General features: G+C 48.3%; 1 protein-coding gene across 1 annotated transcript in view; it reads left to right on the plus strand.

Annotated features, from left to right (window-relative positions):
- Positions 1-12843, plus strand: part of DUSP5 (dual specificity phosphatase 5) — a 13370-nt gene extending 527 nt beyond the window's left edge. The window contains exons 2-4 of the mRNA XM_006088118.3: positions 4472-4620; positions 8385-8604; positions 11339-12843. Of these exons, the coding sequence (XP_006088180.1) occupies positions 4472-4620; positions 8385-8604; positions 11339-11745 (776 nt within the window). The 3' untranslated portion in view covers positions 11746-12843. The remainder of the gene's footprint in view (positions 1-4471; positions 4621-8384; positions 8605-11338) is intronic.
- Positions 12844-13579: the final 736 nt, after the last annotated feature.

The raw sequence follows: 13579 nt of genomic DNA on the forward strand, positions 1-13579 counted from the left end.
CCCTCCTCCCCTCTCCCCCTCCGGCGGCTCCGGGGTCCCCCTCCTGGCGCAGGGGGCTTCCGCGGCCCTGGGACGCGGGAAGTCTCCACTTGCCGAGTCTGCACACTGGACTCCACGCGCGCCGGGGTGGGCACTGCCCGGGTTGGCGCGCTGCGCTCCCCTCCCCACCCGCGTTCCTCGAAAGCGCCCGACCGCTTGGCCGCCTTGGGTGGGCGAGGTGGTTGCGCAGCTGGGGGCGCCGCTGCTTGGCAGTTTGGGGGCTGGCGGCCCGGGGGCGGGCGCTGAGCTTTCCCGATAGACGGATCCGACGGAATCAGCAGGTCGCGGCCCCCTTCCCCCCCAGGAGCGTGGCGCCGCGGGATCCTCCTGCCTGGACAATTAACATACTTGAGGCTGAGTCTTCGCCGACCCCTCTTGCCTTTTTGACCCCGGCGAGCCCCTCCCCTTCCTTTCCTTTTCATTTTATTGCTTTTTATTGTTTTCCTCCGGCCTTCCCCTTTCCCCTCCCTTACCTTTCTCTAGTTTAATTTGGAGTTAACAGCCTTCCCACTGTTTTTTACCTCCTCCCTCCCCGGCCTGGGATCCTCCTGGGTCCTGAGCCAAGCGGGGGTGGCTGGAGAGCCAGGACCTGGGAGGGGTGCCGCAGGGTGGCGGTGGAGGGGATTCTGTCGCCTTTGGTTTGAGACCCCAGAAGCGGTGGCACCAGTCTGCCCGTTGCACCTGCTGGGGAGAGGACTTTGATTTTCGGTGGTGGGTGGGTGATGAGCTAAACGCCAGAGCATCGATTTCTGGTTTATTTCCTAAGACCGCTCCCTCATGCCTTGTATTTGAGTTCTTTGTAACCTCAAACGTGTGGAAGCCCTGCCAACCCTGATGCCTAGACCTTGAGATGTAACCGTGATGTGGTTCAGAACTCACGTGCGGAGAGCTGAGAGTGAGGGCCTGGCTTTAAAACCTTGCAATTTGGGGAATTTCACACACCTCCAGGCCAAGAGATTCCTGAGGCCGGACAGCTCCCACCTCTATTGGCACCGCTGGCAGACCGTCCCCTGTTGGTTCCCAGGGAGATGGCAAAGGCAGATGATAATCTTCCTTTTCCAGCCAGCTTCAGTCCCACCCACACACCCCGCTCCATGAAGGAGGGAAGCCCTCCAAGATTGCAAAGGTTTCACACATGGCTCCTGATTTCTCTTCCTGATGTGGTTTTTGTCTTTTGTTCTTAGCAGTGACTACAGGATAAGCTTCCACCTCCCCATTAGCATGAAAGATAGGTTCCAGGAAACCCCTCCTGGTCCCATCTCTGCCCCCTGTCCCTCTCCAGGAGGGCCATGCTGACAGTTTAGGGGTTGTGGCCACAGGAAGTAGGCAGCTCTGTGACTTACATCTCAAGAAAATGAACGTTTAAAAATGTTTTTAATGAATGTAACATACATAAGTAAAACTTTGAACAGCACAAAGGCTGTGCAATGAACAATGGGTCTTCTGACACCCTTAGAACCCAGTTCCACTCCCAGAGACAACCATCAACCATTACTTGTTCATCTTTAAAGTTAATTTTGCACCAGTTTCTTTTTAAAATACAATGATTTTGTGTATTTCCTGTCCCTCCCTCTTTCACCCAACTAGATCTTGGGAGATTAGTTTGTATCAGAGCATTCATGTCTGGTTCACTTTTTTAACCAGTCCCTTGGTGATAGCCAATAGGTTGCTGCTAGCCTCATTATTTGAAACAGTGTAGTCGAGTATACTTTTATCCAAATGCTTCTGCAGGTGCACTATCAGTAAATTTGGAGATTTTCGAGGTCAAAAGTTATGCCCATTTTAAATTCCAGTAAAAATTGTTTGATCCTTATAACACTACCAAAGCTTAAGTTGTTGCCGAAGAAAATTTTTATTTCCTTTCCTAACTCATGTCCATCTAAGAGTTCAGGTTTAATCTAGTGGCATCTCAGATCTCGGGGGGGATAGTGCCTTTGGCATCCCTTCATCTCCCCCCAACCCCTAAAAAAAACCCACATTCAGTCATGAGTTGGTGACCAAATGGCCTTGTCGGTGCTTATTTATATATAGTGTCCATGCACTTGGCTCCGCTCCCCTGGCAGTGTGATGGTGATCGAACATAGAATCACTCTGAAGAGAGTTGAAGCAGCCAAAAGAATTGCCAAGGCTCTCAAGTGAGGCAGCAGAGAGGAATGTTCTGTCTCTCCCCGCCTCTGATGGGAGTGGGTGAAAGACAGAGACCGTCTAATCTGGAGGACTCCTCCTGACCCCAGCTTGAGGAGGCAGGGCCCTGTTTATCTGTCCCCCAGTGACACTGAGACTCATTGTCTGCCTGTCTTATTTTGTCAACTGGCAGACAGGACCCAGCCTACACCCGCACCTCCTTGCACCTCCTTTCGGTCCTCCTGCCAGCCAGCTCTTAAGTGCTCTATTTAAAGCCAAGAGATGGGGTGGCCTGAAGGCTTCTCTTTCCCAAGCCTCGTCCTGAAGTTTGGGAGGGCCTGGGCCACTCTTAATCCAGATTCCCATCCCTGATCACTTAGTTTGTCTCCTGGAACCCAAAATGTTGAGGCACAGGCACAGGAAGTGATTTACTCACTTCCTCTTCCAAGGAAGCTCTGTGTCAGTGTAAGTCTGGCTTCTCTCTGCCCCCAGGAAAGAAGGGGGCCAGGGGCTAGGGTTGGGGAGAGGGGTACACTACGCCAGGAATACCTGCCTCCGTCCCCCTCCCGCATGGCCTCCTGTCTTCATGACCAGGAACATGGTCATTGTGGAGGACCAGAAGCTCATCAGGGGCGGCCCAACGGGCGATTTGTTGACGTGACTACAGGGGAGATTTGGGTGTACTAAAGGGGGCCAGGGCAGTTCCAGCAAGCTGAGAGGAAGCAGTAATGGCAAGATGACTCATTCAAGGAATTGGCTTTGGCTTCTGGGAGGGAGCTGGAGACTGCCATGTAATCCATTAACCATTCGTCTACCGCGGGGGTTTTAAAAAGCCACCACGTGTTCCACTGTGGGGCTCTCACAACAGGGAAAGACAGAAAAAAAGGGAGGCTTCTGGAAAATACATGGCCTCAGGATGCGTAGTTTTAATTGATGATTTGACCCCTAAGTGAATTCTTTGGGCCAGAAGATGGCAGAAGCCGGTTTTTGGAGGCTCTAGGAATTGCCTTAGGTTCCTCTGGATTGGAAGCAAAGTGCTTCCCCAAGCAAGGCCGGCCTGCTCACCCACCAGCCCCGGGCATTCTGAGACTTCCAGAGGCCAGGTTATACTGGGTTCTTCCCCACTGAGTGTACTGGGCCTGAAAAGCCTTATCTGTATGTATACACTCATTTCTGTGACTTGGTTAGAGGTACTTTTTTACCTTAAGCAACCCATTTGGAGAAGTTTAAAGGTAATATTAAGAATGTTTACAGAATCATACCTGTCAGTACAGCAGTTTGAGGGCATGCAGAGAAAAGAAAGTTCAGGAGGGAAGGGTAATAAGGAAATATAAAGGGAGGGTAGGTGTTAATCCAGGGGACAGTTTTGATTTATGGGGGCTGAGATTTAAGTTCAGAAGGCCCCATTCCTGCAGTTTCGTTTGGAAGGTAATAACCTAGATTGATTGCTCTAAATTGGATCTACGGAGAGAATTGTCAGCAGTGTTCTTAGCACCCTAGGAGTGAGAAAGGCCAGGGCTGTTTTATTGCCCTGAGTTTAAACCTCATATTAGCCCCCATTCCCTTATGAATGGAGGGGGTTTCCTCTATAATTCAGTTTAGAGCTGATGAGCTAGGGAAGAAACAGACCAGTTTTGGAGTCTCTTTCTTGAAAATTAATGAAATTCTGCATAATCACACCTGCATTTTAGATAAACAAGAGAGAAAATAGCTTTGGTTTTCTGGAGGGATTTGGTTAATATTTTCCAGATGTCGGATATATTTCCTTTTACAGTTTAAGCTGCTTCTGATAGACACAAAAAGTTAATCATTGCCTCTCTGACCTATAGCTTTTTAGAAGTGTGTGTGTATGTGTGTGTGTGTGTGTGTGTGTGTAGATCCCATTTATATTCTATAAAGCTATTAGTTGGTTTGGCTCATTTTTCTATGTGACCAAAATCTATATTAGCCTTTTTTTTTAAATTAATCCTCATCCAAGGATATTTTTCCATTGATTTTTAGGGAGAGTGGAAGTGAGAGGGAAAGACAGAAGCATCGATGTGAGAGAAACACATCGATTGGTTGCCTCCTGCACGCGCCCCAACAAGGGCCTGGGCCAGAGAGGAGCCTGCAACCGAGGTACGTGCCCTTAACCGGAATCGAACCCAAGACCCTTTGGTCTGTAGGCCAACATCTTATCCACTGAGCCAAACCAGCTAGGGCAGCCTAATATTTTTAACTGTTCCACACTCGGGGTATTGATTAGTTGTGGGCATTTTCTGACAGTCTGAGAAATCAATGCTTATGTCTGTCTTGTTTTTTCTTGTAGGAGGATATGAGACTTTCTACTCGGAATATCCTGATTGTTGCGTGGACGTAGAACCCATCTCCCAAGAGAAGATTGAGACCGAGAGAGCCCTCATCAGCCAGTGTGGGAAACCAGTGCTCAGCATCAGCTACAGGCCAGCTCATGACCAGGTATGTGGAGTGGAAGTGCTGTCTCGGCTCCTGGCTCCCGTTCCTTCCTCGGCACCCTGACTCTTCTTCCTCTCCCTGCTCAGCGGCCCTGGTTGCTTGTTTTGCGGATCAGGGTTTTGGCAGAGCCCTCTAGCTTTAGAGAGCCTCTGTTGCTTGCCAACTTGAGTTTCCATCCAAGAGTAAACGGGCTTCCTTCCAGCAAACAAGCTGACAAGAGCAAACGAGCCACAGGATGCTCGACAGTTTCTGGAGAAAAGAGGAAGTGAACGATGTATTGTTATTAGTTGGCCTGGGAGGTGCAGAGAAGCTTCCAAATACTGGTTTAGGTTTCCCTGAAGATGTTTCAGAGCTGACTTTCAGGCTTCCTGTGTTGTTGTTCTTTGTAATTGTTCATGTTCTGCAGTTTCTGCACACCAGCCCAGTTAGTTAGTACCTGTCAAGGTGTGTCTTACTGGTATTTTAACTGAATGAGGTGGGAGTGGAGGGAAGTAGAAGGAGGGTTGTAGTGAAACTACAGTTTGGATGGCTAAGCAAGCAGGCTCATCTAAGGGTTTCTGATGCTTATAATTCCATAAATTCTGGAACCAGAGGAGATCAAGTCATACTAGAGGTCTGCGTGTTTCTATAAATGTGTGGGCTTTCTTTTTCCTTCAAAAATTGGACTTGGTGACAACTCAATAAAGGAAGCATAAAGTAGAAAGGAGGAGGGTGAGGAAAAGGGAGGCAAGGACCCAAATCTGGCAGAAACCAGAGATCAAAACCCACCTTCCCAATTTTACAGAGGGAGAAACTTTCATGGCTGGTGAGGTGTAATGGATTTGCCAAAATCCTGCAGCTGGGTCCATGGCAGCACTAGACCCAGAACCCCCTTCTCCCCCTTCTCTTAACTCCCCTTCCTGATTCTTTTCAGGGCCCTGTTCTGTTTCCCACACATCTTCTGGAAAAGGGTCCTTCTGATTTGGTGGGAGGGTCTTTTAAAAAATCCCCCCCCCCCCCCCCAATTAAGAACATATCCAAAATCATAAAAAGGAAGATTTCAAATGCCGCCTAACCTGCCAGCTGCCTGCCATGAGCAGAACTCTGCCCTGGGGATAAATTCCAAGTAAAGCCAGGTGACCTTTCCTTGGATGGGATCGTTGGTCAGGAAGCCTATTAGCTTGGTGTGGTGCCAGGGTTTTTATTTTGTTTGTTTTCCTTTATCAAAAAATACACTCTGGGATGAACCCTCAGCTTACAAGCCACGGGCATCCGGCTTAGCTAGATTTCTATTTTTGTTTTGTTGTTTGGGTTGTTTTTTTTATCTTTGTTTCTCAGAAAATGAAAGAGAAACAAGAATTTGCAGGATGTTGTAAAAGTGCCACAGACCTTTGGCCCACCGATGACTGGGGAGGCCCTGCTGTGTCTCCAGGTTCCTCTGGGGAACCCCCTAGCACTGCTTCCTAGAAGCCGGGCGAGGCCCTGTTAACCTTTGGGGTTTCTGTAGGCCCTTGGCCTTTTCCTCTTGACTCTAAACAAGATTCAGAAAAGAAAAGAAAGTTTCAGGGGTGTTGGGCTAAGCTCCATAAGAAATTGGATAGGATTCCGAGCCTGGTTGTCATCGTTTTCCAGGCACTAAGGTGAGACTATAGGTACATCTAACTAAAGTGTGAAGCCCAGAGGGCAGCCACAATAAGTCCTAATAAAAATAGTCATTGTTGCTATTAATACCTTTTGCAAAATCTTCTGTAACAATGATTTTCAACCTTTTTCATCTCATGGCATTAAATAAATTAATAAAATTCTGTGGCACACGAAAAAACATATTTTTTGCTGATCTGACAAAAAACATAGATATAATTTTGATTTTACAAAATAATAATAATAATAATAATGGTAATTACCTACTTTTTTTTTTTTCTCCAAAGTGACTTTTTAAAAAATCAGGTGCTTTATAAGGATTTCTGGTACCAAGAATTAACCAGTCAGATGCAACCTTATTATTCGATGTGACCAATATGATGCAATATGGCCTATATAGTTATGGTTCAAGACAGGGCGTGCACACCAGACGGCTATTGTGTTGGCTGTTGTCAATTTTTATTTGACAATCTAGGGAAGACAGGTTAGTGCCCCTGACTAAATAGACAGGTATGGCATGTTTTAAAAATGCTTGTGCCACACCAGTTGAAAATCACTGCTCTAGAACTTTCTTCCAAGTGGCCAAACTGGTCTTTGCCTAAACACTTGACTTCTCAGGAAAGAAAAGGCAAATACCCCATGCAGGGCAGTGTGAGCATTGCCTGCTGCTGGCCCTCGTCCCGTGCTCCTTTTCCGAGTATGGGTCTGGCAGAGTTTCCATTCTGCTCTTGTTCCAGCACAGGAAATGGAAACACAGGAAGCGGATGGATGATGTGGAAAAGGCTCCCAAAGACAGCCACTGTCCCTCCAGCCCATTGTTTCCCTCTAAATCTCCAGGGAATCCCATTGTTCCAGCTACCGCTGACTTTTGTTTGTTTGTTTATACACTGAGAGTATTTATTTATGCACCCAGGAAGCTGGCCCCTAAACTTAAATATCCAGCACAGAGCCTTGTCCCTCCCAGCTGTGGATGGGTGCAAGAATGGGTCCTAGAGCCCTTGTCTAGGGCAGTGGAACCCAGGGACCAGGGTGGGATGCTCCTGAGCCAGCAGTTGCCAACAGCAACAAAAGGAAGAAAGGAGATGGGAGACCTGGAAATGTTAAGACTGCCAGGGTCTGACCAGCTAGGAGTTCTTTTTAGCTTTGCCGCGGGGGCGGGTGTGTGTGTGTGTGTGTGTGTGTGTGTGTGTGTGTGTGTAGGTAGGTGATCTCTGGTTCCAGTGGAGTCCTCCTTAACTAGAAACCTGATATGTGGGTGGTCTCCCAAAAGAAAGAGGATATAAGCATCTCTTACCAAAACCTGCTGCTCCACATGAAAATGATCAGAGGTGGGGGAAGCCCCTCTGCTCATGGCCTAACAGCTTTTCTTTGTCTGAGGATTCTGGGTAGATAGTGACTATTTTCACTTCAAAGAAGCAACTTTTTAGAGGGCCAGGGAGCGCATTTTAACATCTCTGGTCCTAGCGGGTGCTGGTGCTGGTGGTGGTAGTGGTGAAGGGGGCAGAAGATGATTTGGGTGGTGAGCACACAGTGCAATATACGGATCTTGTAACATAGAAATGTGCACCTGAAACCTGTATGATCCTGTGAACCAATGTCACCCCAATAAATTTAATTGAAAAAAAATAAAAACAGTGTCCTGGGTTTGATGAAATACACTATACAGAACGTCAGGACTGTAAGGGGCGGAGGGAGCTCACCTATTGAACCCCTTTCCATTTTATCTAGAAAGAAACCAAGGCTGCTCTCCAAGTTGAAGGGCTTGCGCTGGTGCTCTCGGGTCTGCTAGAACTTCAACACACATATCTCCATCCCCCCCATCCCACCCACTGCTTCTCATCCTCATTAGCACAGGAAGGCTCTGGCACTTCCTACCTCCTCACTATGTGTAAGAAAATGAAAATCTTCACCATGTAGGCTTTGCCGTCACTGAGTCACCAGCAGTAATGTAGGGTTAGAGAGCCTGCCGGGATGGAGGCTTCACCCACACTCTTGGTTGAACGGCCTTGGCTCTGAACTCTCTCTACCTGGAAACCAGGAAGGGAACCTCCCACCGTAGCACAAATAGGTCAGGGTTGTTTTGTTTCCTCTCCCAGGTGAGCAGGCTAATCCAATATTTCCTGCTTGTCCTTTGCCCCTGCTTCCAGGGCGGCCCAGTTGAAATCCTTCCGTTCCTCTACCTTGGAAGTGCCTACCATGCATCCAAGTGCGAGTTCCTCGCCAACCTGCACATCACGGCCCTGCTGAATGTCTCGCGGCGGACCTCCGAGGCCTGCATGAGCCACCTACACTACAAATGGATCCCCGTGGAGGACAGCCACACGGCTGACATTAGCTCCCACTTTCAAGAAGCAATAGACTTCATTGGTAGGTTCAGCCATTCCCCTCTGCTGTTCTGGGCGCCTTGTAGGGACATAAAATCTTGGATTTTGATGGACTGATGGCAGCTACCATCAGGGAGAAGAAAAGTCTCTTCTATATGCAGTCTTCGAGAGTTGGAGCCAAGACAAGAGACAGCCACCCAAAAGGCAGAGGGGAAGATTTGAGTTGCTATTAATAGGAGCTTTAATTTGCACGATAAATTAATATAATTTTATGGCAGTATTCAACTGCCGCCCTCGTTACGGTTTCTAGCTGGGCGGGAAGCACAGCGTGTCCGTGCGAAATCTCCACACAAGGGAAGCAGGGGCGAGAAAGAGTCATCCTCGCTGTGCTTCTACGCAGGTTGGGATATTTTTAAATGCAGACAGAAGGATTGAGAGAGCACTACTTACGCACTAAGCCCCAAGGGCCCTGGCAGCTTTCCACAGTTTTTAACAAGCTTTGGGGGGCAATTTGTTTTGCATTTCCAGCTAATTTTGGATTAAAGATAGCACTTGACTCAAGCTCCATGCTTTGTGCACAGAAAAGTTGGCATCTTTTGCGTCCTTTCTCTATTCTGTGAGTCAGTTACCCATTTTCTCTGCTGTGTAGGCCTGGTAGCCTCTGTTCCCTTGGGCCTTGGGTTTCCAGCTCCTCCGTGTAGCTTGATTGTTCTCCCCTTTGACATCTCTTTCCCCCATTCCTCCTCCTTGGAGGCTGGGTTGACTTTTTTTCTGTCTCAAATTTGCAAGCCCCACTCTCCAACCTTGTGGCCTTGACTTCTAGGTTCCAGGGTCCTCCTTTCCCTTGAGCATGCATAGCGATTGCAGCTGAGATGTGATTTTCCTGTATCTTGCTTGGAAGGATCTTGGCGGGGAAAAGGCAGGTGTCGGGCACAGCAGTAATTACTTAGTGTAGGTAGCAATTAAAGGGCCCCCCGCAGCCACATGATGGCCCCCTCTGCTCGTCACACATGATTTCTGCTTCATGTGAAACCATCCAGAAACTGACCAGAGGCAAAAGGCTAAGCCTGTCCCCTGAGCGACTCGGCTGAGATGGTTCCGTTGGAGTCTCAGAGAGGCAGCCTCAGTGGTGGGTTCAGGGTGGGAAAGCCTTGACTTGTTCCCCCTGCCCCTGGGAATGCCTTGCCCTTCTCGGCCTGATAGCTACTCAGTGAGGTCATGAAATCCGCCCCCATCCATTTCTCAGAAGGCTCCCTCCCCATCCTGGGTGTGTATTGTGTCCGTTTGTATACACAAACATACACACCCACAACTTTATGAGAGCACAGGATGCTTGTCCCCAGTCTCCTTGTCCTGCTCGTGGAAGGAGAGACTGAGGCTGAGCCATGCCCTGACCCCTTCCAAGGGGAATGCCACAGGAGTGCCATATGGAAGACAAGCCCCGGGGGGTAGAGTGGGATCCAGAAGGCCTTTTGCTTTCTTTGGATGTGGTATTGGGCCAATTGAAAACTAGACTACAAGGAGGCCAACAAAGGAGCAAAGGAAAATGAGAGTCATGACCCTGTAATGCTAGGGACTTGGGGTCCCCTTTGAACTAATTTGCAGGTCTTTTTCCTTTTGAGTCAGAGACTGAATTGGGGGCACCTCTAATAAGCTACAGCGGGTGTTCTTAGATGGGGAAACTCCAGGGTTCCTCTTTGACTCCTCAGAAATTTGATCTTTCAGATCTTGCAGATTCATTTGCAAACTCCTTGAATTTGAGGAGGGAGGTGGGTGAGAGGGCTGATTTTTTTATTTGTCCTTCAAAATCTTAAATGTTTTTGCATACCATGGCTTTACATAGTGCCACGTACATCTAACTTCCGGTGATGTAATTGTTTTTTTAGTAGCAAGAGAGGGACTTGGAAAGACTATATTTTTAGTGGTTTTTATTTTTCTTTCATGTGTATTTCTGTTTAACCTTTGACCCCTTCCCATTTTTAACAGTTGTAGCTCTTTTGGGGGCAGGAGTGGTACAGAAGAGGAGGGCACCCTACCTTCCCTTTTGTCATATTGAGTTAAAGAATTCTAACTGATGGTGGTAGCTTTATAGCAATGACTCCCATTGTTGTGCAAGATGGAGTTTGTGAAAAGCCATTTATATCCATCTAGTAAGCGTCACTTAACCAGGGCTATAATTAGTGGCTCTGCACTATATATTGTATGTTTGGTAGTGGGAACCCTGGGAGCTGAGCCAAGCATCCTGCCCTGGCATAGCCAGACAGGGTGCCTGGGAGGCCGGAAGGCGTCTACCAAGATGGGGGGGACTAGGTCATCACCATTACACTCAGGCCCTGAGAGGCAGGAATTGCTTCTCTAAGTCAGTCTTTGAACCTGGGACTCTCTCAGAAAAAAATGTGCATACCTGATGAAAATTGGCTTGCAATTTCAAGGCTTTTCCAATGCCCTCTTGAAACCCATCCATGTTAGGGTGCCATCCTCAGGAAGGGATTACTCCAGGTCTAGAACCTTCAGTGGTAGAATCTGTGCAAGTATCCCAGGGCACTGGGAAGCAGCTCTAAGGATTGGAAAGGCCCTACATTGGGAAAGACATTGGTGGGGCCCCAGAAGCTCTGTCCTCACCAGTGGGGATTAAAGACTGGCAGAAGTCTGATGTAGGACTACAGCTATTGCAGTCATGATGGTTTGAGAACTAGGTCACTTCTGTGTTTAATTCTTGTGTTTGGCATTGCCTTTGGGTTCTAATCCCAACTCAATCCCACTGTCTTTTCTTCCAGACTGTGTCAGGGAAAAGGGAGGCAAGGTCCTGGTCCACTGTGAGGCTGGGATCTCCCGTTCACCCACCATCTGCATGGCTTACCTCATGAAGACCAGGCAGTTTCGCCTAAAGGATGCCTTCGATTACATCAAGCAGAGGAGGAGTGTGGTCTCGCCCAACTTTGGCTTCATGGGCCAGCTCCTGCAGTATGAATCGGAGATCCTGCCTTCCACGCCTACCCCCCAGGTTCCCTCTTGCCAAGGGGAGGCAGCCAGCTCTTCCTTCAGAGCCCATTTGCAGACACTGAGCCCTGATGTACAGGGTTCCTACTACACATTCCCTACCTCGGTGCTGGCGCCAGTGCCCACCCACTCGACGGTCTCAGAGCTCAGCAGGAACGCCATGGCCACAGCCACATCCTGCTAAAACTGGATGGGAGATCCCGCCCAGCCCCAAGAACAACTGTGATTTTGTTTTTTAAACTGGTGGACATTTCATACCTGTGCAATACTGAAGACCCCCTCTGTCCCGCTGCTCCAGTGGGATAGCGAAGGGTCCCCAGGCTTGCAAACGAACTTCAGACTGACCTCGGGGTAGGTTCTCGGGACCGAAGGAAGGCCAAGCCATTATGAGAGCACAGCTTGTGCTGACTACTGTACTTCCAGACCCCCCCTGCCCTCTCAGGACTGCCCAGTCCTGGCACCTCAAAGTTCGCCTTTTCATTTCAAGCGTAAGGCAATAAACACCTGCAGCAACATGGGAGAAAGCAGCTGCTAGACCTGGAGAAAAGGCAGTCAAGAAGCCAATTCATTCTGAAGGAAGCACAATTTCCACCTTACTTTTTGAACTTTGGCAGTCTCCGTGTCTGTCTCTGTCGCTTCAGGGAATAAGCTGATCATCTAGTCAGGAAAGTAACCCTATAGGGTTTGTAGGGACCCCATATATATGCTGATTTGAACCCTCATATCTTCTTGAGATTCCCTCTTGGGTCCCACAGAGGCAGTTTGTTGAAGTAGCGAGATGTTGACACTTCCGAGTTGCCTTTTCACTGTGGGTTCTTCCCTGACTTTGGACTTCGGCATGACTCTTACTCATACTTGAACCTTTCTTGTTACACCTCTACTCAAAGCAACTCTTGTGTCATTTTGAAGAGAGTTCCTTAGACCATAGACCAAAAATCACCCGTTTGAGGTGGTGGCGTGGGTGCCAGGAGAAAAGGGTACCTACTGTCTGGGTGAGACGGTCTTTTCCCCCAGCTTGCCGTCCTTATATGTGCTTGTCTCGTCTCTTGTGACACTTGTTTTTTCCCCCCTACCCCTGGAGATTGTCTTCAAGATGTTGACTTCTAGGATTTGTAGATTTCGTAGTGTGGTACTACTTTATATTTTGTCTAGGTTATTTCTCCAGGGGAAAAGGCAATAATTTCCTAAAATCCATACAAATGTGAAGAAAAGCAGTATGTAATTGGTCGTCATTGTCGTCGTTTTTTTTATAGTGTTAAATAAAAATAGTAAAAAGAAAAACTTCTCTGTGTTGATGAATTGGGTTAAGGGAGGAATAAATACATTTCGGGGGCAACGAGCCTGCCCTCACTGGGTTGATTTCCAAAGAAACTCGAAGGTGATGGTGGTGGATTGTAGCTGTAGACGTGAGTCTGTGCATCCATCCACTCACGAGCTAGCGGTCATAATACAGAATATGATGCTTTCCATTTGAGAGGCTTCCCTAAACTCACTTGCAAGAGAAGTCCTTGGGTGCCTGCCACACGGTGAGGTGATCAGCATGTCCACTCACTCTGGGCTCCTCACTTCCATGAGCCCAGGCAAGGAATTTGACTTGAACCTCAGATTCTTCATCTATAAAATGAGCAAACGGAACTAGATGATCCCAAAAGTCTCTTAAAGCTTAAGACCCTGGATTCCAGCAAGCCAGAGCGCCATGCTTGTAGTCAGCCTTCTCCTTCCAGTGCCTGGCACGTGGCAGACACTCAGAAAAGGTTGGGAAAATAGCCAAGGAATGGGGAAGCAAACTAGATGAAGGTTCACCTTAAGTGCCTGCCTCCGCCTTTTTTACCCTTGGAACTAATTCTTCCAGGTAATTTACTCGGGAGTGGGTTTAAACCCAAGGCTGCGTTGACTTGCCTTCTGAGTATTCCTCTGTATTAAACGTCTTCCCACAGCTGGCTATGCCAACTCTTTGGGGCCTGTTTCCTAAGAAGGGGGAACCAGGAACTGGCTGGAATTTATGCCATCCCAGTGAG

Source organism: Myotis lucifugus, unplaced genomic scaffold (genome assembly GCF_000147115.1).
Source record: "Myotis lucifugus unplaced genomic scaffold, Myoluc2.0 scaffold_44, whole genome shotgun sequence".
In the NCBI taxonomy this organism is placed as follows: domain Eukaryota; kingdom Metazoa; phylum Chordata; class Mammalia; order Chiroptera; family Vespertilionidae; genus Myotis; species Myotis lucifugus.